Source organism: Heloderma suspectum, chromosome 7, assembly GCF_057233095.1.
Source record: "Heloderma suspectum isolate Gila_16-S chromosome 7, 16-S_ref, whole genome shotgun sequence".
NCBI lineage: Eukaryota > Metazoa > Chordata > Lepidosauria > Squamata > Helodermatidae > Heloderma > Heloderma suspectum.
In genome coordinates, this window is record NC_139464.1 from 723,984 (window position 1) to 750,721 (window position 26,738).

A 26,738-nucleotide genomic window follows, 5' to 3' on the forward strand; every position below is an offset into this window, starting at 1 on the left:
TGTAGTGTACTTTGCATGGTCTAATTTTTGCATGTAACAGTCACACAGCTTTGTGGCTCATGGATACAAATGTAGGTTCTCTGGAATCATTGCACGTTTCACATTTTACTTCTGCATGTGATGTTCTTTTGAATTTGTTTTTCTCTAAAAATAATTCAATCCTTAATATTTCCTGTGTGGCATGTTTTTATTTTTCATAAGTTAAAAGGGCATTCATTCACTGTTTTCCTGCTAAAGTTTAAAAATATATTTTCAAATTTATATTGAACTTCTAAATAGCCTTGGGTTAGCTCGTTATACTCTCTTGCCCATTGGGGCAAACGCAGAGCCTCGTTTTCACTGCCCTTGGACAGCAAAGCAACCAAGCATCTCTGCAAGCCTGGGGAATAAAGGAGAACCAGGGGTGGGGGGAGAGGAGGCGTGGCAGAGAGATTGCAAAGTTCAGTCAGTGGCCAGGCTAGTGACTGAAAGGCTCCCTGAACAGTGCTGCTGGAAAATGGTGTAGGATTTGGGGGGAACCTCCTGTTGGCACAGTGCCCGAGACTGGGGGTGCATACCCTGCCCCGTCCATTCTCGGCTCCCTGGCAAGAGTCCTTTGAATACCTTTCATCTCCTTGGAGGAAATGGCTGACTCACGGCCCAGCTGTGTTGTTTTGCTGACTGCTTGCAGAAAGCCCTTAGCCAGCACAGCGCTGGTGGCCCTTGGACCCAGGTTCAACCTGCCTCCCAAGACACTCCTGCCTTGTGCTCCCAGCCTGCCACTCTGTCTCTTTTGACTCTCCCTTGACCAGCCAGCATCATTGTCCTGGTTGCAGGCTTAGTGTATTGCATACAGATGCCCAACAGATTCTATGGGCACAGCTGTGGGTCCTCTGAGCATCTGAACCAGAATAGAACCTGGTCCTACATGCAGTCTTCAGCAAACAAAAGGGAAGTTCCTAGCCCCTATTATGTCAGCAGATCTGGCCACAGTCACCCGAGCCTTGGTCACATTTAGCTTTTACTCTTGCAGTGTGTTCTATGTGAGGGTGCTTTGGATTAGTGCTGGAGCAGAATACTGCTATCAGGTTGCTGATGGGGAATCTTATTTGAGTCATATGAATCCATTATTTGATCGGTGTTGGCCCCTGGCGTGTTTCCAAGTCCAATTCAAAGTGCTGGTAATTGCCTTTAAAGCTCTAAATAGTTTGGGCCCAGGGTATTTAATGTACCCCATGATCAAGCGAGAGCTTTGGGGGCAGTTCTGACATCTCCACATTCCACCACCGTCTGAAGTGTGGCTGTTGAATACACAGGACGAGGCCTCCTTGGTTGTGAGTCCAGATGCTACAACTTGCTTCCTTCTTTCAACAGCCTTCAGTTGGATAATGGATTCCCACTGCTTAGGCTGCTGTTTTGCTCTGCGGTTGACTGTATACGGTGTCTGCTGTTTGCTATTTAACCTTTTATCACGTAGTTTTAAATGGTGCATTCTGTTTTGCTGTGTGCTGCCTCAAGGGCCAAAAGGCAGGCTATACATCTGAAGGCCAACCCAAAGGACTGGCAGGTGCCTTCTGCATCACCTGGTCCTCTTCTGCCCCACCCAGTGAGTACGAGCAGAAGAATAAGCATATGTGAGCACATCTCCTTGCCTCAGATACTTCACAGAGGCTCAGAATTCCACTTTTCCCTCGGCAGATTTGTTACCTTGGTGCAGAAGTCTGTGTCACAATAATAATCCTTCCTCTGGCCTCTTGAGACATTCTCGGAATGGGAGAGTCCCATGCTTCACTTTGGGGGCTGCTCTCTTTCAGAAATGAGCAAGGCCAAACACAAATTGAACCTGTTTATGCAAAAGAAGAGCCATTGCTTAAATGTTTATTAGTTTCCACAATAAGTGCAGAGAAGGTGTGGAGTTGGGATTTGGTGCAGTGTGAATAGCCTTTCTGAATCCCCTCCCTATTATCACGGCAAGCCCACCTCATAGGCACACCCCAAACATCGCACCTGGTGTGTAGTCTGGGGCAGCCGCCACCTCAAGCCCCCCATCAGCCCCCAAACCCCACGCCAGGTCTGCTTTCTGCTCCAATGTCCAGGGATAGGACTGCGCTAATTTCCCAGCCCTTCCAGCAGGGGGAGCTCCTCTCAACGCAGGAACCCTGTTGCAGTACTAGCAGAAAGATAAGAGGTAATGGGGCACTAGAGGTCCTTCGGGTGATGCTGCTGCATGAAGTGCTCAAGGCAGGCAGCTGATGCTGTGCTGTGCTGGAGTCCTCTTCCTTCACCCATAGCTATGGGGGCTACTGGGGTTCATGGGGGAGGAGTCCTGGCGTCCCGACTGGGCTTTCAGTTGCCAAAGCCGATGGCTGAGATTCTGCACTTGGCAGGTGCCCAAAGCACAGCCAACGCGCATCAGCTGCGCATGGTGGGGCCGGGCAGCTGCATGGCGCTTTCGCCGCAGGGCTGCAGTCCATGAAGTCTGGTGCAGGGTCCCACTGCCAACCTGCGGGGGCTCCAGTCCACGTCTGGGGAGGGCATGGAGATGTCGCTGCCTGTCCGATGCCACCACAGGCTGCTTCCCAGACAGCCACGCTTTGCCGGCATCAGAAAGCACATCTGCCATGAGCCTCTTCTGAAGCCAGGCTGCCAGGTGGCTTCTGGCGGCGGACTTCCTGCAACAAGAGAATGGGAGAGGCATCACTTGGCTGCAGCCCCCACCCCGCCTACACCAGCAGGGAAACAGGCAGGCATGTGCAGAGCCACGAAGGCCCTGTGCTCCCTCATGCAGGTGGTCTGGGATGGACGACTTCAGATTACAGGTGCAGGGGCACACCCCACTGAAGGCGCCTTTTTCCTGACCCTTGCTTCTCTAGGCGAAGGAACCATTTTCACAGGGTAGCATTCTGCCACGTGAGCCCCTGGAGCACGGTCAAGAGGGGCAGTCCAGACAGCGGGTTGCCCCCTCGGGAAGAGCCAGGGCCGCGCATGGAACTAGTAGGGAAGGAGCGTGGCAGGGGACAGCAGGAGCAGCGCCGGCTTAAATCAGGCAGGAAAAGGGGACTTTGGGCGCACTTGTGCAGTGCGCTTGTCACAGCTATGCAAGCACGTGGGGCAAGGGGTGTGGGGGGCCGTGTCCATTTGCCTGGAGCCCCCACTTTGTGCCTCACTCAGTTTGGCCGAGTGTCTTCTCAGCTCCATCAATCGGGGCTTGTGTCCCCACACCAAAGAGGAAAGCCCATATCTACCAGAGACCGCAGATCCCAAAGGATCTTGTGGTGAGTGAGGGAAAGGCAATGGAAAGTAGATGTGTGGGAAGGGCGGGGGGAGCTGCGGAAACTTTTTATTTCACCTCCTTAGCTAACACTTGCTCTCTTCCATTTCGCCCTTGCCTGGCACCTCCCACCCTTTCCTTTTTAGTTTCACCCTATCTAGTTTGATTGAGATGGCAGGATACCTACAGAGCACTGCTCCACACTGGATCTCTAGTTGGAGCACCCTGTCCTTCCTGGGGGCAGGGGGGCTATCTAGGAGTTCTAGGTGTGTGTGTATTCTGTTTAGGGGTTAGAAAACGGGGGAGGAGGAGGAAGAGGAAGGATAGTCTAGCCAAGAGCATCAACCCCATGCACCACGCTGCTCATGCCAAATTGTGTGTTTACAATTTGTTATACAATTAGGCCATTATTTATTAATTTCTAAGATTTATTAGTCACCCTATAGCTAATAGCTCTCAGGGTGACATACAATAAAACACAACATTCACCTAAGAACAGAAACCACATTAAAAAATCAGTTAAAAGGAGCAGAATCTAAAACAAGCACCATGAAGAGATCTACAATTATCAAAGGTAAAACCACTTGGAAGGCACAATGTAGTGGCAGAAATATACACAGGATTAAGAGGCTTGGGAGAATAAAATGATTGTTGCTTGACATCAAAAATATAACTAAGTGGGTGCCAGACGGACTTCTCTGGGGTGCCCATGGTTGGAAAGACCCACTCCAGAGTAGCCATTCACCATCCCTCAGCCTGTGAGGGCACTCGGGACCAGGCTCTGATGGTGACCTCACAGCTCGAGTAGGACTACACAGGAAGAGGCTCTTCCTCAGATACTGTGGCTTCAACTGGAGACCGGCTTTATAAGTTAACACCAGCACTTTGAAAAGGGGCTGGAAATTAACTGGAAGCCAGTGACGATTGTACAATACTGGCATAATATGATAGTAACATAAGCTCTCCTGGATCAGACTGAAGGGCCATCCTGTCAGCGAATTCCAGAAATTATGTGCTGTGTAAAGAAGTGCTTATTTTTGTCTGTCCTGAATCTCTCACCACTCAGCTTCATGGATGACCATCCTGAGTTCCAGTATTATCAGAGAGGGAGAGAAACTCCTCTTTTTCTCCACACCCTGCAGGATTTTATAAACCTCTCATTATGCCCTTACTCACATTTTTTATAAACTAAAAAGGCCAAATGTTGTAGACGCTCCTTGAAATGAAGGCGCTTCAACTCCTTTACCATGTTAGTTTAGCTTTTCCCATCTCCAGTATCCATTTGTGGATATGCAGAAGCCATGCTGATTCTCCTTCAGCAAGACTTGTTCTTCTATATGCTTGATAAAGTTATCTTTTAATGATGTTTTCTACCAGGTTGCCTGGTAACAAGATATTAAGCTAACTGGCTTCTACATTCCTGGATCTCTTCTGGATCCCTTTAAAAAAATGGAGTTACATCAACGTTCTCGTCCGTTCCCATCCTCTGGTATAAAAGCTGCTCTTCTAACATCTAACTGCCTGTATGTTGGCATCATTGATAAGAGGCTTTCCTCTGTGTGCCCGTGTCATCTGAGGGGAGGTTGGTGGTGACTGGGGAGATGACCCTTGACAGAGGTAGCACACCATCGGTGGAATTTCCTCTAGAGAGGCTCACCTGGCACCTACCTTGTTATGCTTATGGCACAAGACAAAGACATCTTGTTCTCCCAAGCTTTTTAAGTGGAGGGTTTTATTATAATCTGTTGTTTTAATCACTAGTCTTACTTACTTTTTTGTATTATTTTATATTGAGTTTGTTTTATTTCCTTGCCAACTACCCTGGGAATTCCTTGGCTGAAAGGCAATATGTAAATGTATAAAATCAACACTCAGTATGTATTATCTAGATTTGATGCTGTATCTTGGAGGGGGAATCAAGAGCATAATGAAGCATCAGACACACAAGGGAACCTGGTTGACTACTTTGAATGAGTTCAAATCTCCAGGGCCAGATGAACTGCATCCTAGAGTAACAAAGGAACTGGCAGAAGAACTCTCAGAACCGCTGTCTATTCTCTTTGAGAAATCCTGGAGGACGGGGGAAGTGCCAGATGACTGGAGGAGGGCTAATGTGTCCCTATCTTCAAAAAGGGTAAGAAGAAGGAACCTGGGAACTACAGACCAGCCAGTCTGACATCAATCCCTGGGAAAATTCTGGAGCAGATGATAAAGGAATCCATCTGGAAGCACCTTGAAAACAATGCCGTGATTACTCGAAGCCAACATGGATTTGTCAAAAACAAGTCCTGCCAGACAAATCTGATCTCATTTTTTGATCAAGTCACCTCCCTTTTAGACCGTGGGAATGCTGTAGACATCATATACCTCGACTTCAGCAAAGCTTTTGACAAAGTGCCCCATGATCTCCTGATGAGCAAACTAGCTCAAAGTGGGCGAGATGAAACAACGATCCGGTGGATCCACAGTTGGCTACAGTATCGGACTCCAAGAGTGCTTCTCAATGGGACCTGCTCAAACTGGGGAGAGGTAACGAGGGGGGTACCGCAGGGCTCAGTCCTGGGCCCAGTGCTCCTCAACATTTGTATTAATGACTTGGAGGAGGAGGTGCAGGGAATGCTGATCACATTTGCAGATGACACCAAATTGGGTGGGATAGCTAGACAGAAGCTATGGAAGACAGAAACAAAAGTCAAAGTGATCTGGACAGACTGGAGCGCTGGGCAGAAAACAACAGAATGACATTTCATAGGGATAAATGCCCAGTTCTGCACCTAGGAAAAAGAAACCAAATGCACAGTTACAAGGTGGGGGATACGTGGCTCAACAACACTACAAGCGAGAAGGATCTGGGAATTGTTGTCGATCACAAGCTGAATACAAGCCAACAATGTGATGTGGCTGCAAAAAAAAGGCAAATGCTCTTTTGGGCTGCGTTCATAGAAGCATCGCTTCCAAATCCCGGGAAGTACTAGTTCCCCTCTACTCAGCACTGGTTCGGCCTCATCTGGAGTACTGTGTCGAGTTCTGGGCACCACACTTTAAGAAGGATGCAGACAAACTGGAGAGGGTTCAGATGAGGGCAACAAAGATGATCAGGGGATTGGAAACAAAGCCCTATGAAGAGAGACTGAAAGAACTGGGCATGTTTAGCCTTGAAAAGAGAAGACTGAGGGGAGATACGATAGCGCTCTTCAATTCCTTGAAAGGTTGTCACAGAGAGGAAGGCCAGGATCTCTTCTCGATCATCCCAGAGTGCAGGACACGGAATAATGGGCTCAAGTGACAGGAAGCCAGATTCCGGCTGAACATCAGGAAAAACATCCTGACTGTTAGAGCAATATGACAATGGAACCCATTCCCTCGGGAGGTGGTGGGCTCTCCCACCCTGGAGGCGTTCAAGATGGGCTGGACAGCCATCTGTCAGGGATGCTCTGAACTGGATTCCTGCAGTGAGCAGGGGGTTGGACTCGATGGCCTTGTAGGCCCCTTCCAACCCTACTATTCTATGATTCTATGACCCAAGGCCCCTCCTGATCTCCCCAATAACCTCCTGGCCCTCGGGGCACTGGAGAGAAAACACAGTCCCACTGTCATCAAGCTGGCCCAGAACAGGGTCAGGCTGGGTTCCACGGGATCTGCCAGACTGTAGGCTGCAACACTGGCAACCGTCAAGAGCCAAAGGAGGACAGGAGAAACATGCAACCTCCAGCAGGCTTGGGAACATGCCTGAGGCAACTCAGAGGTCTCTGGCACACCCCACACAAGAACTCTAAGAAGGTAACTAGTGAAAAGAGCAGCTCAGGCCCATGACCCTAGGATAATTTTTCCACACTCAAATGGTGAGCCAGCGTGGTGTAGTGATTAGAGCATTGGACTGGACAACCCGGGTTCAAGTCCCTCCTCAGCCATGAAACTCACTGGGCGACTTTGCACCAGTCACCTGGCCAGTTTGCACGTAATGACAAGCCATTGTGGGTTAATGTCCCTGCAGGGCTTGTCACTGAGTGCCAGCCACCATTTTTTAAATGCAAGCTGCGGTGGGGGGGGGGTGAGCCATGGCTTGTTGTGATGTGTGAACACAGCTGGGCTAGGCTGTTGGGGTGGTTAACAAGCCTCCTACAACCTAAAACACACCATCTGTTCTAGGTGGCTTGTTAACCACCTCAACATCGCACCCTGGCTGGGTTTGCATGTAACAGCAAGCCATGGTGTGCCCCTGTGATGGCTTACATTTTAAAAATGTGGCCTGCAGCATGATGACGAGACCCCTGGGAAAATTAACTTGCAGTGGCTTGTTACATGTGAACCAGCTGCCTTGGGTTCCAAGGAAAACAGAGTGAGATATAAATGCAAAAACCAAAAAAATAAAAATGGAAGAGGAGGCATTTGCTGCCTCCACCTTACCTACCTGTGAGGTGTTCACCTGCCTAGACTCTGGACAGGCTGCATTTCAGAGGCAGACCAGCAGCCACTGTGCTGCAGGCCAGTCCCTGACCCAGTAGGGCTGCAACTAAGGACCTCTTGCCTTCCTAACAGTATCAGGGATAAGGCAGTTTGGGAGATGAGAAAGCTCTGGCTGAGGAGCCCACCCCCCTTCCGAGAGCAGCCGTGAGAAGAATGCACACGCATGAGTGTGCACACCTCCCAGGCACACACATCTATGCATACATCTGCTTCCTCCCACAATGCCAGACTGTCACACCTACACTGGTAAAGTGAAGAAGAGTGTCTATAAGCAAGACTGCCGGGGCTGCAACGCCGTGGCCAGATTCTTGAGAATAAGCCCCACTTAGCAAAGTGGGGTTGGCTTGCGAATAAACATGCATAGGATCAAAGGTCAATAAACAACTGCATTGTGCATCATTAGGGACAAGTCACAGTTCTCACTTAGCTATGTAGTTGTTCTCTTGCTTATTCTTCCCCATTTAAAAACTGTGTTTAGATTTTCTCTTTGAAAAAACATAAAGACCATTTTAAAAGGACCTTTCCCAGTCTTCCTGGTGTGCTGCTTCCTGTGAGGAGCTCAGCTCCCGAATGGGGCAGCGGTACAGGGGAGGCAGAGCGGCCCTTCTGAGCGGGAATGTGTGCTGTTCCAAGCCTAGACCCTGAGCCCCAATCCAGAGAAAGTTCAGCATGCCCAGGCTCTGTTGCAATGAGAGCTGAAGCTGAGACAAGACATTGCTCAGATTTAAAATTAACCGTGAATGGTTTGAAATTTGTAGAATTCAACCTCTCCTGTCTTGCTTTTAGGGATACTTTTTCAAAGTTTAGATCTTGGGTCTTGGTAACTCTGAGCAGAGAGAGACTGGCATGGCTGCTTGCCCACCATTATAGAAAGCACCTGTGGTTCCCTGAGGGGTGGTGCCAGGAGGGGCAGGGCACCCCCGCCATGGCAAGATGGAGCAGTGTCGCCGAGGGAGCCAGTGGGAAGCCCTCCCTTGAGGGTCACGTTTAAGCCATGCTGGGTACCAGACCCGGAGAGACTCTTGGGGCGGACCCCGGAGTTCTCACTCGGACCAAAGGGATACCTCTCTGGGGACTCTGCAAGGCCTTGGTGGCTCTCAGTCCCACGTAAGGACTGGCCTGTCTGCCTCCTTTGCTGCAGGGAGCAGCGTCACAGCAGGCACGTAGGTTTGGGTGGCTCCGGTCCTCTCTTCCAGACCACAAGACAATTTGCGGCTTGGCAGTGAAACAACCAGCTGAGCCACCTTCTGCAGCTGGAGAAGCGGGGGGGGGGCATGTGTGCCAGGGGAGGGAAGTGATCAGGCAATGCCAGGCCAGAGACAGAAGTGGGTCAAGGCAATGCTGGATCCCTGGTCGGGAGTCTGGACCGTGGGCTGATGGGATGCTGAAGGGAGAGAGAGGCTGGGAGACAGCCCAGAGGGAAGGAGGGAGGAGCACGTGCAGAGGAAGGAGCTACCTGCCACAGGACACGTACGCCAGCAGTCACACTACAGCCAGCCAGGGAGCGTGTGTGTGCGCGTGTACACGTACAAGAGGAGGCCAGCTGCATCAGAGGGGCCGAGCCCACACACAGGCCCATTTCAGGAGTGTCTTTCAGAACAGTCACCGGCTTCAGGTAGCAGGCCGGAGGGAGCTGGGATCTCTCCCACAAGGCGGGGGGGGGGGGCGCTGGGCTGGCATTGCTGCATTGGCTGCGACAGCTGCCTGGCCCCGGGGAGGTGCACTGCCCTGGCTTTAGTGCTTGTGCCCGGGGCTGGGGTGGGCGAAGCGTGTCATGCTTGCTCTTGAGAAGGGGCGGAGGTCCTTGCTAGCCTCTCCTCTCCTCGTGGGAAGGAGCTCAGCTCAGCCCCGCTGGCCTCTGCTCTGCACTGAACGGCTGCTTTGCCTGTTGCACATCCCTCCTCGCCTCCCGTCCCAGATGCAGGAGCCTTAGAGGGCGGGAGGGCCATGCAGAAAAGCACAGGACACCGTTCCCAGGTCGAGCATGATGGCACCCCTCCATTCCAGCATGCTCCACCCAGTCCTCCCTGGCTTGGCATGAATCACCTGGAGGGGCATTGCCGGGGTCACTCTGGCAGTTCCCATCCAGCACAGACAGGCCTTTCCCGCCATTCCATAATTGTGTGCTGACAGGGCTGTTCCAAGCCATTTGCCCTAAAAGGAGAAGGGTGTCCCTCCCTGTCCAGACATGTGGAGGTAGCTGATGCAACAGCCAGGAGCCTGGAGGGAAGCTGGGGAAACAAATGGAGCCTTTTCCAGCTGTCCAAATGAAGGAAGAAATTGTGGGATTCCCGGGGGGCTAGGTGGAATGAACTGCAGGAGCCCCAAGAAAGGTGTGCTCTAGCAGCAGGGGGTGTTCTCTGCAGAGCACCAGGTTCTGCTCCCTGTTGGACCCTGATGCACCCTGCGTGACACTGGGCCAGTCTCTCTCCCTCAGCCTAACGTACTTCAAGGGCTGTTACCATAGATTCATATCATCGAACAGTAGGGTTGGAAGGGGCCTACAAGGCCATCGAGTCCAACCCCCTGCTCAATGCAGGAATCCAATTCAGAGCATCCCTGACAGATGGCTGTCCAGCCTCGTCTTGAAGGCCTCCAGGGTGGGAGAGCCCACCACCTCCCCAGGTCATTGGTTCCATTGTCGTATTGCTCTTACAGTCAGGAAGGTTTTCCTGATGTTCACCCGGAATCTGGCTTCCTGTCACTTGAGCCCATGATTCTGTGTCCTAAGGAGCCTGTTGTGAGGATAAATTGCGGGGGGGGGGGGGTTATACCACAGAGAGCTCCTCAGAGCAGGGGTGGGCAGAAAGAAGGTCTCCAGACGTTTTGGACATCAATGCTTAGCATTCATGAGCACTGCCCGTGCTGGCAGTGGCTTCCGCTTAAGAAGAAGGGGTTGGGGAGAAACGTGATTATTTCATGACAGTAACTTCACGGTGCGTAACAAGCAAGGGCCCTTTGCAGGGGGGGCCATCACTAGCTGAGCCTCACGGCTGTGGCTGGCACCAGGGCTGTCTGCTGCTGATCAGCAGGACACAAGGAGACAGGTGCTTGTGGTGACGCCTCATCTTCCCCTGGCTTAGGGAAGGTCCTGCTCATTCCTCAAGGCTGGCCTGCTCGACCTTTCCAGATTCCTTGTGCCATGTGACTTAAGGGGTATCAAAACTACGCCCCCACTGGACACAGCTGCTCCAGCCTGGCCTGCAAGAGGCACAGCCCTTGGCCTCCAGCTGCTATTCTCCACATTTAAGGCTGGGCAGGAAGAGCTACTGGGGCGCTGCCCAGGTGTGAGCCCAGGCCAACAGGTGAACCTGCCCGGCCCGCGAAGAAGCTGAAGGCGGACCCCCGCAACGCCTCTTCTCCCACCCACTCCCCTCCTTGGAGCAGAAGCAATGCACAGCATGGAATGGGGCGGGGCTGCAGGGCCGGGGGGCCTCCCATCACAACCCGGTCATGCTCCCTGGAGCCCTGGCACCACCAGTGAGGGGTGCCTCTTGCTAGAGCTTTGGGAGCCCTGCGGGATGAAGAGACTCTGCACCGCTTTGCAGGGACCACAGGCACCTGCCCGCTAGCCCAAAGCAAAGATCCTAGTCCTGTCCTAATAGGAGCGCCATAGTCCACAGCGCAGCTAGGAACAGGGCCTGCCCAGTCCCTCGGCTGCAGGCTGTGCTCAGTCCAGATGCCCGCAGTCCCAGCCTGCCAGTCACTTCCTCGTGCCCCTTCGGAGTGCTTGGCTCAAAGGCAGTGGTTCAGGTTCACTTCCCCACAGCAATCCGACCATCAGGTGATGAGCCGTGGAACAGTCCGTTCCTACCCATTCCCTGCTGCATGAACCCTCACCCAGTCTGCGAGTTACATTGGTTCCCCATGAACCCCACACTACTCCACGGGGCCCCCAGACCCAGTGGCTCACTTGCTCCCCAGCATTTGGCCAGTTCAACCTGGAGGCCCAGTTTCCTGCATTGAGCGGGGGGTTGGGCTCGATGGCCTTGTGGGCCCCTTCCAGCCCTACTATTCTATGATTCTATGATTCCCCAAGCTGGAACCTCACCCCTGCCCCCGCGCCACAGCACCTGTATAAGGCTAGTTTGCAACCCCTTTGGCTGGGGGTGGGGTGGGGGATCTCTCCAGGGCATCCTTTAAAACGCTGCTGCAATGTCTGGAGATGAGCAGCGCCTGCCTCTCCTGCTGCGGGAGGGCATTATGCCACATGGGAAGGGCCTCTGGGGACCTTCGGTGTGAGCAGGTATATCTTCTGCTGTGCTCTATGCAGCACCTGGCGCAGTTGGACCAGGCAAGCCTCCAACTTTGCCAAGGCAGCCACGCTCCCCGCAGCCATGCCCCCTGGCCCCCCCACCCCGCTAAGCAGCTGCCCTTCTATCGGCCAGTGCGCCAAGCAGGCAGCGCCTGCCTCTCCTGCAAGCACGCACTCCACAGAAGCAAATGCTATTCTGGGCTACACTAATAGAAGCAGAGCTTCCAAATCCCGGGAAGTCCAAGTTCCCCTCTACTCAGCACTGGTCAGGCCTCATCTGGAGTACTGTGTCCAGTTCTGGGTGCCACACTTTAAGAAGAATGCAGACAAACTGGAGAGGGTTCAGAGGAGGGCAACAAAGATGATCAGAGGACTAGAAACAAAGCTCTATGAGGAGAGACTGAAAGAATTGGGCATGTTTAGCCTTGAGAAGAGAAGACAGAGGGGAGATATGATAGCACTCTTCAAGTACTTGAAAGGGTGTCACAGAGAGGCAAGCCAGGATCTCTTCTCGATCATCCCAGAGTGCAGGACACGGAATAATGGGCTCAAGTGACAGGAAGCCAGATTCTGGCTGAACATCAGGAAAAACTTCCTGACTGTTAGAGCAATACGACAATGGAACCCATTCCGTGGGGAGGTGGTGGGCTCTCCCACCCTGGAGGCGTTCAAGACGAGGCTGGACAGCCACCTGTCAGGGATGCTCTGCCTTGGATTCCTGCACTGAGCAGAGGGTGAACTCAATGGCTTTGCAGGCCCCTCCGACCCTGCTGTTCCAGGACCCCACGAAGCAGCTGCCTCCGCCCTGCGACCACTCGGCCAGGAACAGGCTGCGTGTGCCAGCTGAAGGCTCCCTGCCCCTGCCCGCCACCAGAAGGCTGGGGGGGCTTTCAGCGTCTGCGCCACGGGCATCCACTGCGGGGTGGGAGGGGCTTGCCTTCTGGCACGGGAGGTCCCTGTCCTCTCAGCCATCCACCTTGGAGGCAGCCACTGTGATGGGTGGCTCTTTGGCTCGCTCAAAGCAGGGTTGCTTACGGGTTCTCACTTTGGCACTAGAGCTTTCCTGGTCAATTAGGTGCTCACTAACCTGCATACATTACAAAACACATCTTTTTCCCCACACAGAAATTGGGCTCCATGCCAGAAAAGTAGTGGCAAACAACAGAAGAGGCCTGATGCAAATGATGGGCAGGAGGAGGATCTGAAGAGGCAGAAGTAACTAGAGGCCAGGAGGGAGGAGCAGGCAGTCAAGCGGAGGCAGGGTGGATCTTGCCTGCAGGCTTCCAGCCATGGCCACGCAAGGAGGTCCTGGAAGGCCACTGGTAGACGGTTTGTGCCCATATTGCCAGGTATAACCTGCCTGACTTCAGGAGCACCAAGGGCGGCTGAACTACAGATGCACGCAGGGATGGAGATGCTGAGCACGAGAGCACGCGCAGCCCGGGCAGTGGGAGAGGGGAGGCGACCACTCCCCACGTTGCTCGGAACTGGTAATACAAGTCTACTGGGGTAGGGGAGAGAAGGGGAGGAGGAGAAGCAACAAGGTGGGTGCAAAGATACTGAGATGTTCTCTTTCCCCACCCCAACTGAGGCAGCAGCAGCAGAGCACATCGCTAGATCCCAGGATCTGAGCTGGAGACACAGAATGGATCCATTCCAGCGCCTCCCTGTTGAGACCAAGAATGGAGGCAGCCTCACCTGCCACAACTAGATGCACACTATTCTGGCGGAAGCGAGTTGTGCCCCGGACGCAAGTGGGCAGAGGTTGTTCCCTGCTCTGGGTTAGCTGTACTGCCATATCTGAGGCCAGGTGGGGCTTTCTGATTGGCTGCTGACATGGAGGCGCACCCCCAAGCAGGATGTGGCTTGTCTTGCTTCCTTGAGCCACCTCGGTCTCCCCACAGGCAGACATTTCCCCAGGTTCAGTTCAGTTCGAGAAAGTAATAACAAATGGGACTGTTTTAGGACTTCCATTTCCAAAACATTTTACCAATGGAGGTCCTGCCATAGTTCAGTTCACACCATTCCCTCAGCTATGACAGAGATTTCACCTTCCTTAGTTTATTTGGTTTCAAATGTTTGCAATTATCTGTACATTGGATATTGTGTTAGATCATTGGCGCTCTGAATTCCATGACTGTGCCGAAAAGCTACAGAGCAGCATCCTGCTGGGGCAGAGTATGGAACACTTGTGGGCGTGCGATTCGGGTGGTTCAGCCCAGCAGCTCCTGGCATGTGGCTCAATAGTCCACCAGTGCAATCCAACACGTGTTCTCGAGAAGTAAATGCCACTGTACTCACTGGGGCTAATTCCCAGGTGAGGGTGCGGATAGGATAGCAGCTTGGGTTGGACTGAGGCCTCGTATTTTGCTCAGGCTTAAGCAAGCTCAGTCCCACTGATTTCAAGGTACTGAAGGGCACTTAAACATGTTTCGGATTGTGGCAGAGTACACAGAGCAGGACCAGAGATCTAGCCAGCCCAAGTTTTCCCATCCACGCATATCTTGGAGTATCGTGATTCCGCCCTCCTCCACTGCACCCCCAGCTTAAATAAGGGGCAGGCTGTAGGTGAGGATTTTCAAGACTAGACTAGAGGAACCTCCTGGAGGAACACCTCTCCTTCTAAAGGGAATGCAAGGGGGGGCTCTTCAGAGAGGAAAATCATTCCGGCCCCAGTCACCTTCATCCAATTACACTGCTCCTGGCAATGGGGGCCTTTCCCACCCCTGCTGAAAGGAGCCCTAGACAAGCCAAGCATGTAACACCCCCTGAGCAAGGCAATCAGTGACACACACACACCCCATCCCTACCACCAGCACCTGCCAGCACTGACCCATAGAAACCTCTCCCCACCCCGAAGTTGCTCTGCCTCGGGGCTCGCGAGTAGAAGCCTCCAAAATGTCGTGCGAGCCCCCGGATCTCTCTGCCTCGGGAGTTCCGCCGTCCTCTCTGGGGCCTTGGCCAAGGGGCCCGTCCCGCGACGGGCAAGGAGGAACTCTGCACCGGGGGGGGGGGGGGGCTTTCGAGGCCAGGCACCGCTCTTCGCCCCCGCCTCCCCTCCCGCCCTGCAGGCACCGCGCCAGCCAGGCACGCACCCGGGGCGCTCCTTGGGGCCAGCGGCCGAGCCAAGGGCCGGACTCCAGCCTGAGCTGCGGGCGAGGAGCGGCAGCCTCGGGGATGGCCCTTGCCCGGCCCAGGGCGCCGCCGCCGCCTGCCCGGGAAGGCGTGGGGCAGCCGAGACTCGAGGGGCGCGGGCACAGCGGGGGCCCTGGAGCGCGGGCCCCCGACCGTCTGAGCCACGGCCGCGTCGCGGGCGCTCGGGAGTCTCCGGCCGGCCCCGAAGGAGGCTGGGGCGCGCCTCGGCCGCCTGCCGGGCAGCGGGCCCGGCGGAGGGCTGCGCCGGCGGCCAGAGCAGCTGTGCTCACCTGGGCTGCGCGGACAGAGGCGGCGGGCTGCGCCCCGACGGAGCGGCCGCGGGGGGCGGCGGGGCGGCGGCGCCCGACAGGTGGAGCAGCGGCGGCAGCAGCAGCAGCAGCGGCAGCAGGCGACGGCTGATGCAACTCGGCTCAGTCCGCAGCGGGCGCTTCATGGCGGCCAGGAGGCGGCGGGCGGGGATCGGGGCGCGGGGCCCCGGTGAGGGAGCGGCCTGGCGCCACGAGGCCGCGCCTCCCGCCCCACGCTCGCTCCCGGCTAACGGGACCTGGCCTTCCCGCTCCGACGAGCGCTGCCCGGGGCTCGCCGCCGCGGGGCTGAGCGCCGCTCTGCCGCTCCTGGACGGGGCTGGGCTGGGGCTTCGGCGGCGGCGCGGCGCTCCGGGGGCCGCCGGTCTGTGCTGCGCGCGCCCGGCCGGCGGCTTAAATACCCCGCTGGTCGCCGCCCCGCCCCGCCCCGCCCCGCCGGCCCCTTCCCCGACGGGGCGGGGCGTCCGAGGAGGCCGGCGGCGCCTCGCTGAGCAGCCGGTTCCGTGGCGGTCGAGCCGGACTGGAGCGGCGGCAGGCGGCCGCGTGAGCGCGGGGCAGCCCCGGCCGAGCGCGGCGCCGCCCCCGCGTGGGCAGGCCCCGAGCGGGCTCGGTGTGAGCTGCGAAAGGCGGTTGCGGGGCGGGCGCGGCGCGGCGCGGCGGGTCGGCGGCCCGTCGCCTCTCGCGTTCGCCGTCCGCTCGCCCCTCGCTCGCGCCCCTCCGTGGGTCCCCACCGGGCTCCCGACGGGCCGTGCCCGCGTCGCCCAGCAGAGGGCGGCACGCGCCCGGCCGCCGTGGCGCAGCGCCCCCGCCGCGCGCGGGCCACGTGGAGGCCGCGTCGTCGGAAGAAGCGGCTGGTCCGCCGGGGGGCGGAGGCCGGAGCCGCTGGCGCGGCCCGTTGGTCGGGGCAGCCGCCGGCGCCCGCCCCTAGCGGCTCCTCTCCAAGCTGGTCCCGAGCCACGCAGGGTCAACGCCGCGGCACGCAGGGGTGTCGCTGGGCTCTTAAAAGGCGGGGGCAGCGCCATGGGACGCAGTTCTGCGTAAAGTCTGCGTGGGTTGTATTTATAGATAGATACGCGAATGCAGAAGCAATTACTTGGGCGTACTTAAAAGTCCCAGGGCGCAAAGGCAGCCAATTAATTTCTCATCCAAACAATTCCGAATAACATTAATTATTCAAGTAATTCGCACCCGGCCCCAGATCATCTGAAACCAATGGGAAAGGGGTGTTTTGTTTTGTTTTGAAACTAAGCTTGATTGTCAGGCCGGGAGAGATTTTTGGGTAGGGGTGTTGCGGCATGCCGGGAGGGGAAAGTCAGCCCTTTCCATCCCCAGCTGTAATCCCCCTTGAGAATCACCCTCTGCATGGCAATGAAGCTGCAGTCCACTCCTTCCATTAACACCAACGGTTGCTGTGGGTTCTGGAGGAAAGCATCAGGCCTGGGCTCCGTGGGGCCAGGCTGGCCAGTACCTCTCCACAGCAGTCATTCTCTGTGCAATGGAGGAAGCAGCTGCCTTACTGTCAGACCCTTGGTCCATCTAGCCCAGTACTGTCGACACTGACTGGCACCTGTGGCTCTCCAGGGCTTCAGGCAGGACTTTTTCCTCGCCCAACCTGGGGATGCTGCTGGGGATCGAGCCTGGGACCTTGCATGCAAAGCAGCTGCTCCATCACTGAGCCGTGCCTCCTCCCATAAGGGAGGGGTGGGTGGGGGTGGGTAGCTATTCTCCACGCTCTCATTTCTAGCCGATCTGGAGATGCAGCTGGACCGGCTGACCACGTGGATGAAGAGGGGCTTCCCCAGGACAACCACTCTCATGGGAGGAGCCCCCTCTGCTTAGGCAGGCACCTCCTCAAGACCAGTGGTGTGAGTGGCTTCTTTGTATGGAGCTCTGGCTGGCATTAGTGTGGTCTTGTAGCATGGCGTGGGCATGTGGGATGGAGTGGCTCGTGCCACTCATAATCGGTGATGGCACAGACACTTGCCAACAGACAGCCAGGTAGCACTCCATATCACAAAAGGCACCTTGCTCCGTATGTGATATATTTTCATATTTCATTTGGGATTTTGATGTTAAAGTTGGGCTTCTTAAATGTCAAAATTTGGAAATCTGACTGTTTTTCACCTATTCAAGGGGATGCTTCCAGGTTAAGTACATAAATGAGTGAAATAAAGATCAAATTTACCAAATCTGATTGCACGTCAGTTGTCAGATACTGTTAAATATTACCTGCTACTGCAAAAATCTTCAGATGTCAAGTGGTCAGAGAATATTCACAATCAAAATTCAAAAGGGGTGTTGTGTGAATGGGATCGTAGGGTTTGAAGAGATCTCAAAGGCCGTCTAGTCCACCCCCGACATCCTCCACTACAGCAACCCAGCTGTTGCTGTAGATGAACATCAGAAGATGGTAGATGACCATCAGAAGAGCCCTGCCGGATCAGACCCAGGGTCCATCTAGTCCAGCATTCTCCTCACACAGTGGCCAACCAGTTGTTGACCAGGGATCCACAGGCAGGGCATGAGCGCCGCAGCACCCTCCCGCCCATGTCCCCCAGCAACAGGCACACAGCCCCTGATACTGGAGGTGGCATATAGCCATTAGGACTAGTAGTCGCTGATAGCCTTATCCTCCATGAATTTGTCCAGATGCCTGGATACTTCCCCCCTGCCGCTGACACACACTTTTGAAGATGTGGGCACTTGCCTGTCTCGAGCCTCACGGTATTTCATCCGTTCTCCAAGAACTTTCTGTTAGCTGCAGAAAGGGTCACCTTTTCCCAGTAGCCACATATTGCAGTTTGAATGCTGGGAAAATACAGTCTCCTCCAGGCAGACTGGCTGGCTCCCCTGGGGAGGGCCTTCAACCCCAGTCCAGAGCTGGTGGGCAGAGAGCACATGGTTTTCTCCACTGCTTTGCTGTACAGCACCATCTAGGGTAACTTCCCAGACCTAGAATCATAGTAGGGTTGGAAGGGGCCCACAAGGCCATCAAGTCCAACCCCCTGCTCAGTGCACCTGTTGCTCTCCAGATGGTTGCAATACAACTCCCATCAGCCCCATAGCTGGTGCTGATAGATGTTGAAGGCCACCGCATTTGGGTAGCACCAGATTGGGGGAGGCTGGTCTAAGGAGAGGGCCACTCAGAAGATTCTGGCTTTATTATCCCACATGCTTCACCCACATGTTCTGGCCCTAGAGGACAAAGCATTTGATTCCAGCCCACCTGCCCTCGGTATCCACCTCCCTCCTCACCCCACTGCCTTCACAGCTGCTCCTCTATGGGTTTGGCGCAACCTGTGAATGCGGGCAATCGGGATCCTATCCTAGATCAGGGTATATGTTGTATATATTGTATTTTGTAAATCAAAATGTGCCTTGACCTCTGGTCACCAGCAATAAAAACCTATGTATTTGTTTATTTACAAGTCATGTAATATACACTTTAAAATAATCTGTGAGGCCTTTAAGCTAGGTGGCCTCTTGACAGAGCTGTTGAGGAATTCAGTCTTATCCTAGTTAAGGTGATGAATTCAGTCTTATCCTGGTAAGGTGATCTCCAAAATCAGGTTAAGAGAAGCTGCTTATGCAGAGAACAACTGTGCTTGATGACGAGCATACAAAGGCCATGGTTCCCGCTCTGAAGGGAAACTCCAGCCACAGGGTGGCAGAAACATCGCTTCAGTGGCTCTGTGGCTGTCTTCGCAGCAACCAGAGCCCCAGCATGCATGAGGGCAAGGCAGAGACCAGTCCAGACACTGAACAGGGGCAGATGGAAGTGTTCCCACCAGGTAAGGCGAGAGGGAACCTCCTGCCCTCAGCCTGGGCCTAGCTGCACCTCCTGACGCCCCAGATATCAGATTGGGGGTCGGGCTGCCAAGTCCTTGGGTATTAGACTCCTCCAGGAGACGGAGCTGCAACACAGCATCAGAAGACCGACCCAAGGCAGAAGTGGCGTGCAGGGGGCAGGGGAGGAGGCCTGCTATCCACAAGGGCCACCTCCCAACTGTCCCCTCCATTTCTGTGTCCAGCCCAAGCAGCAAAGGGTGTTGCGGTGCCTTGCGGGCTTTTCTTACGGCAGAAGCTTCACGGAGTCCCCACCGCTGCACCAGATGCAGGAAGCGCTACCCCGTAGCTAGCACATGCGGCTCGGGACTCCAAATGGTGAGGCGCAGCCTCGAATTTATCTGGCCTCTTCTTCTGCATCTTTCCCTCTCTCTTTGCAGGAGAGAGCGGCTGAGAAGCAGACCCCAGAGCAGGCACAATGAAGATATTTTGAGAGCACATGGCCACTGCTTCCATCCTGCGCTGAAGAGAAGCTGGGAGAGGCCTGGGATGTTATTCTCTGACAGGTGCTAGCTCAAGTCTGAGCCCCTCCTCAGAAGACTGGCTGTAGTACTTGGAAGGAGAAGTGTGATTAAAAATGCATTAGGATTTTCATGCAAACTTTTAAAATAAAATTCTCAGTGTTTGAGAGGAACCAAATTTCAGATTGGAGAAATGAGAAACTGAAATTGACAGACTACCGGCAGGCACCAGGTCTGTGATTTTTACTGGGCTGTCTACGGACACTGCTGCAAACTTTAATTTCATAGTGGGTTGGGGGGAGGGGTGGGGTTATCCCAAGCAAAATCCTGCAGATTTATGATGATTGTTTTTTTATTTACTTGATCCAACTGGCAATGCCCCCCACAGCAGTCATTTTGTGACTGGCCACCTCCCCTGGCAGCCATTTTGTGGTGCACAACCATGACCCATTTTTTTCAATTTCCCGGTGTGCCCATAGGCTCCCAAAGGTGGGGGACCTCTGCTGTATTGCTTTGTGACTGTGCCCTAATGATGCTCTCCAAAGTGTGCCTGAGAAGATACCCAGCCAAATTCCACTCTCGTTTCCATTGCTCCCTCTGGCCTTAGTGGGGCCTTGACTGGGTGGGACAGCACACAACCAGCAGCTGTGACACACACACACACACACACACACACACACACACGACTCCACTCTTCCTCCACCCCAAGCTGATTAAACAGGGATGAGCAGCTGGGCTTTAAGTCATGGACTGTGACAAATGACTCAGGCGGCAGCCAGGCAGCAAAGCTCAGGGAGGCCAGAGAGCCACATTCTCTCCGCCTGGCACCCACAGGCAATGCTTGGGTGGGCCCTGTAATTTGCTGGCACACCAAGCCCTAAGAGGGAGCAGCTGCGAGAGGCAGAAAGAAGCCTAGGGAGTAAATCCCTGGCAGGTAGATCTTGCTTGCACTTAAGAGGCTTGCTGCCTAGGGGATGGCAAGTAGAAGCCCACTTGGGCCAGCCTGAGGGGCAGTGGGGCTTGGCTGGACTTGGGATGCCAAAGGGTTGTGTGACAGTGTCATCGTGGGCAGCTTCAGGGCTTGCGTTGGAGTGGGGGTCACACACTATTGGGGACAGGCGCTAGGCCTTGCACAGTTCACCCGGGTCAGAGAAGGGGCGCAGTGGAGCTGGGACTGAGGAATGACAGTGGAGCTGTCAGACTAGCCGCAATGCAAGGACTAGCATTTGTGCCAGTTGCACACAGGAAACTGAAGCATTAACCAAGTACCACATTTCTATAGAGATTGAACAGAAATTGGCATGCTTGTCCTAAGCATGAACATTAATGCTGGAATTAAAGGCAGAGGCCCGACATCGAACAATTTTCATCCAATTTTCCATTTTAGACTTAAATATAACCACTATTTACTTATATTTCCATGAGCCAACAGACTAAATGCAATGGTGATGACATAGGCCAAACAGCTCATGTGCCCCACACCTGCACAGACAGCTGTTCTTCAGCCATGTAATGCTTGAGTGTTGAAGTGTGTGTGTGTGCGCGCGTGTAGAGAGAGAGAGAAGTTGGGATGGTAAAAAAACCCACATATAAAATCATGCGTTTCCTGCGACCACCACCCAAAAAGCAAAGTCACACCCCAGAACCTTGGGGACAATGGACCTTCTGGCCCGAGGTGGGCAAGCAACGCAGAGGTCAGGCACTCAACCTGGGCTCCTCATGGTTTGAGGCTGGGGTTGCACTCTGTGAGCTGTCTGTGCCTGTGTGCTCACTGCAGCTTCGGAGGCCTTCTCCAGCCTGCAAGTAAATGAGGGCACGCCAGGTTGGCCCCTGTGACGGAGAGGCCCTGTGAAGCCTCCAGATGAGCCAGGCCTGCTGAGGTAAAGACACGCCTGGAAGGAGCCTGGCCAGCAGAGCGACCTACCGCTCTTCAGGCTTCCACACATGCTCCAGGCCTAGGAGCAGCCACAGCCACGCACAGCCCTGGCAGCAAGTGGTTTTCCCACTTGGGTCTGGTGAACAAGAACATTTTTTCTGGTATCTGGTGGAGCTAGATGGGGCCTTGTCATTGGGGCTCAGATCCGTAATCCTGGCTATATAGAGAGGGAGCCGGGAGAGTGGCCACAGGCACAGCTATTACTTGCTGCTGCTACTGCTGCTATTGGAATGTCTTAGTCACCTTTCTCATAAAGGGGAAGGCAACGTACATCAGAATTCTTAAAACATACAAAAGATGAAATAGCCAAAAACAATTTCCATTAAAAATATCAAACATAAGAATAAAACTGAAACATCAGTACAGCCCATAATCAAAACAACGGATGCCTAAAAAAGCCATCATATGCCTCCAATTGCCTGGAAGTAGGGTGCCAAAAAAAATGACAATGTTGGCGCCAAGCAGGCTTCACTAGGGAGAGCATTCCACAGTCGCGGCAGGGGGGACCGACCACCGAAAAGCCCTCTTCCTTGTTGCAGGTGAACAGACGCAACAGCCGACAGCCTCTTCCAAGTTCCTCACTAGAGGGGCAGCGAGTCTAGGAATCCAGGGTGCTGCTCTAGTTTCTCCTTTCTCTTCTCCTGCCTGGCACCTCCTGGGATCAAGACACTTGCCTAGCTCTCTTGTAATGAATAAGTGCATATCCCTCTTTTCAAACATGTCCTCACAGTGTTCATAAATTTGTAACAGAAGATTAAAACATCAAAATACAATAGAACAAAACAATCATCACTACAAATGTGAAGGTAAAATTCAACTTAGATCCCGTTAGCCAGAACTGAGAGTTTTAGTCCATTGGTCTGAATGTATTTTTATTAATGGTATGTGTGTGTGTGTGTGTGTGTGTGTGAGTGAGAGAGAGAGAGAGAGAGAGAGAGAGAGAGAGAGAGATCTATGCATGGTGATCCAAAGTGAGAGACACAAAGAGATTGGGGGAATGAGTTGACTGGCAGAAGAGTGGGGGAGAGAAAAAGAGTTTGGCTTCTGTGAAATAGCTTTCTGTTGGTACTGAAATCTGTGCATTCAAAGGAGTTGTTTAGTACTTTGGGACTCTGCCCCCACCTCTGCCCTGTACACAGTCATTTGGGCAGGTTACTTGCTCCTTTGCCATGCCTTTTGCATGGTACCCAGGACAGTTTCTCAAATTGCAATCAGAAGTTACACTCTGGCAGCCCAACAGCTCGTTCCTTTCTAAGGACTAAGGAGTACAGATGGAATGTTCCCTAATGGGCCTATCACTGCCTGACATTCGGCCTACTTTTTGATTCCACTGCCTGTCCTACTCAAGGAAGTACTCTTAATGCCAACTAATATAATAGTAAACCTCCCAAGACCAACAGTGCTTTCCCTAATAACTGCAACACTTCTGCTGCTTCTAGCCAGGCTGCCAACTGCAGGCCATGCGTCCAATGTATCTTGTAGGCCGCATTTAGAGGAATTTAAACCAATTCAATTAACTTTTCACAAACCAAATTAATATCTTAGCATTAAAAACTCTTAATTATAAATATATACAACTTTTACTTCAGCATTTACTAGTTCTTCACAAAGTGACCGACGTTCTGGAGGGCACTTGGCAAGAATGGTATCTCTGGCGCTGTTGGAGTCACGCGCACATCAAGTTCCATGGAAAACCCAGGCTTATCTTGCATGTTTTGCATTATGGGTGGACAACCAGAAGGGGGGGCTGGATGACCTCACTCAGCCCTCCATGGGTTAAATGAAATCAGTGAGCATGGCACACCCCTGACATCAGGGGTGGAGCTAGACCCCAATGTGATGTGGTCCCTGGTGGTCATGTTGGAAGGATGATCCTTCCAGCGTATCTGCCAGGAACCTGCTTCACCACACATGGGCCTACTCCCGTGGGAGAAGACTCATGTGAGAAGCCCCATGCCTTCTCCCATTGGGTAGGGGACACCAGGCTGGTGAAGCATTTGGCCCTTGGTGGGCACCCCAGTGATCCTCCTAGTGAACCAATGGGAACTCATCCGAGAAGACCCATGCTCACTGAAGCCACTTTGCCTATCTTGCGCCTTCTCCCGAAGGCTTGTAGGCCCCTTCCAACCCTACTATTCTATGATTCCCATTGGGGAGAGGATGCACGGCAGATGAAGCTGCCACTCCCCTCATCCCCTTCTTATCTCTGATTGGAGGTAAGAAGATTCCTCTTCTTGCCTTCTCAGACAGCTTGGGGAGCAGAGCGGGCAGGGCCCACATAGGGGCCAAAGTCAATGTGGGCCACATTAGGCTTGTGGGCTGGAGGCTGCCCTCACCGGCTATGGAAAGGAGACATCTTAATTGGAAAGTCTCCTAGGACCAATATACACTTGGGATGTTGAACCCGCTTTTGCCAACACCTTTGTACATATTTCCAGAGTGGCCGCCCTGTCAGTCTGTTCCAGCAAAACCAACAAACAGTGGTAACTGTTGTGTTAAATAAAGACTAACAAAATTATTATGGCATATATTTTTGTGGGCTACACTCCACTTCATAAGATGAATGAAGCTACAGGTACATAGACCCATGGCTGCAGGGTGGGGTACTGTAAATAGTGAGGTCATAGCAAATTGAAATCCAGAAAACAGTGACAATTATATTATTAACAGTAGCCATTCACAAAACAGTCATTGTTAACATATTCTGGAATTGGTAAGCTAATTAATATATGTTAACACCACCCCCCTTTATCCAGATTCAAACCAGAGGTGATAGAATTGAACCTTTTGATCTATTGTAATTCAGTGCCTTCCTTCATCTCTTGCTCTGGTCTGTAACAGGGTTAGTCATGTTGTTCACCTACCAGAGAGGGTTTCAGGGAAAAGTATTATATGTAGTGTCACTGGAAGTAAAGGGCAGATTTAGAGAAAACAGAAATGCTTATGGTAGCTTGGTACCTGATGAGGTTGATGAGAGCTTTTTTCCAGCAATTTGTTTACTTTGTGTAGGTACGGGGTTAACATTTCACTTTCTGAGGACAGGAAGGTTCTTGAGTATGTCCACACCCAGATACCTTATAGAACATGGACAAACAAAAAAGGCTAGGGTGCATCTGTATGAGCTGCTGGACCTCAACAGTTTGTGTTGAGGCCCAGGATCTCAAACCTCAACAAGTCTTGAATAGTTAACCTGAAGTCCAGCCACTGAGCCAACTCAGAGATAGTTGTCACTACCTCTGGCAGTGTCGCTTCTGGGTCCGGCAAGAGCAACACAGCATCATCCACAAATTAGCTCACTACATGGTGCACGCCACTGTTATTCCTTTAGGGCACAATCCTATTGATTGCATCCTCACCACTCAGAAGCCCCCAAACTTGGAGGCTTCCAAGCTTCCTATGCCCTGCCAGGCTGAAGCCAACAAGGCAGGAGGAGTGGCAGAGGTGATCTTCACCGCCCTGTCCCCCGTCTTGGGTGATTTTCACTAGATGGGCTTTTCAGCCCAACTAGTGAGGGTGCTTTGGAGGAGGGATGGAGGCTGGAGGAGGCTCAGGCTAAATCATATCCTGGCCTCCCCGCTCTCCTCCTCTCCCCACCCACTAGAATGCCCACTTTCCTTCTCCTCCAAGGAGAGGCCGCTAGTGCGGTCCCCTCCACAATGGCTGTGTGGGGGAGGGCTCTGGGATGAGATCTTGAACTCCCCCTTCTGAGGTCGGAACACTGTCTCTGAAGAGGTTTTCTCAGCCGTCCTGTGGTCCCTGGGGCACTTGTCCAGGGATCATAGGATTGCTCTCCATCACCAGATTTCCCTGAATTGCATCGGTTAATGGCTCCACAGAAAGTGTAACTATGGAGAGAAGGACAGCCCTGTTTAATCCTCTGTGTATTTGAATCCCCGGGGAGTCATAAGCATTCCCTCTCCATCATGGCAGGAGAAGTCTCGTATAAATGATAGATCACCATACAAAATTAGTGCCCATCCGTAGTTTCCTTAACATCTTTAGCAAGAAATCCCACTCCACGTAGTTAAAAGCTTTACATGCATCCAAAGACACGGATAGGGATTGCTTATCCATATTTATAAAATGGGAGTAAAGCAATTTGAACAGGATCAGAATTCTGCCTATTTGGTATAATGCGGACCTGGTCTGATTTGATAACAGTGTGGAATAACGGTGTTCAAGAAGACCACAAGGGCAGCTGCGAAGTTTTTTGTAGTCTGATTCACAAATGAGAAGATTCTACACTTACCGGGCATTTCCCAGGCTTATGTATAACCATAATCCTTGTAAAGTATCAGAAATCTGGACTCCACCTAAGATATCATTGGATAAGCCTGTAAGATGTGGCACTAAAACTTCACCAAATGCTTTATAGTTTGGAAATAACCTGCTTGACCTCCTTTTCTGAAGTTTTTTGATTAAGCACTAAGCACAGGTCCTCCTCTATAGGCTGGCTATATCCAGATATCCTGGTTTGTTTGCTTGCAGATCAGGGTTATCAGGAATATACAGCTTTTGATAAATCCCCATCTCTGCGCTGATGTCTTTAATGTTATACTTCTTTACTGTTTTTCTAGCTGAAATCTTTTAGAGACTTTCTTCCTCAATTTACTAAAAGCTTTGAATGTTGACCCCGCCCCCCAAACCGGAAGTATTTGTCAGGGATTTTGCCAGTTTTAAAAGTGTGCACTTCCTTCCTCCACCCCAACAAGAACACCTTGATAAATTTCTCATTATGGCCCCTCTTCGTTGTTTTGCCTTCCCCCCATAGTTAAGGCGCTCCAACCCCTTGATCATTTGGCAGGGGTCTTTCTCCCCCCACACGCTCAATCTTCTGCCCCCTCCCTTCAGTCTAGCTGCTGCTTCAAGCCCCCCTAAGCTCACCTCTCCCAAGGGACATCCAACGGTCCCTCAGCTGTGCTCTGCTCTGCACCTGGCAGCTCTCCGCCACCCCCAATTCAGGGCTGGGAATGGAATTTGCAAAACTTCAGCCTCTGCATTGCTCCCCAGCACTTCATGTGTGGGGCCTCATGTCACAGATCCAGGGGCTCTGCTCCCGCTG

The 26,738-nt window shown here is 53.1% G+C and overlaps 1 protein-coding gene across 1 annotated transcript; it reads right to left on the reverse strand.

Annotated features, from left to right (window-relative positions):
• Positions 1–171: 171 nt before the first annotated feature.
• On the reverse strand, positions 172–16,455 carry ADM2 (adrenomedullin 2). Its single transcript, XM_084811409.1, has 2 exons — positions 15,398–16,455; positions 172–2,651 (listed from the first exon to the last, which is right to left on the reverse strand). Exons 1-2 carry the CDS (start codon positions 16,453–16,455, stop codon positions 2,261–2,263), a joined length of 1,449 nt encoding a protein of 482 aa, XP_084667535.1. The 3' UTR covers positions 172–2,260.
• Between the last annotated feature and the right edge of the window lie 10,283 nt (positions 16,456–26,738).

Bases quoted from the DNA above. Each gene is read 5' to 3' on its own strand.
- ADM2 (XM_084811409.1), bottom strand. From the start codon at position 16,455: ATGGCGCTGCCCCCGCCTTTTAAGAGCCCAGCGACACCCCTGCGTGCC. The intron at 2,652-15,397 runs GTGAGCACAGCT...CTCTTGTTGCAG, and splicing joins CCTCTGTCCGCGCAGCCCAG to GAAGTCCGCCGCCAGAAGCC.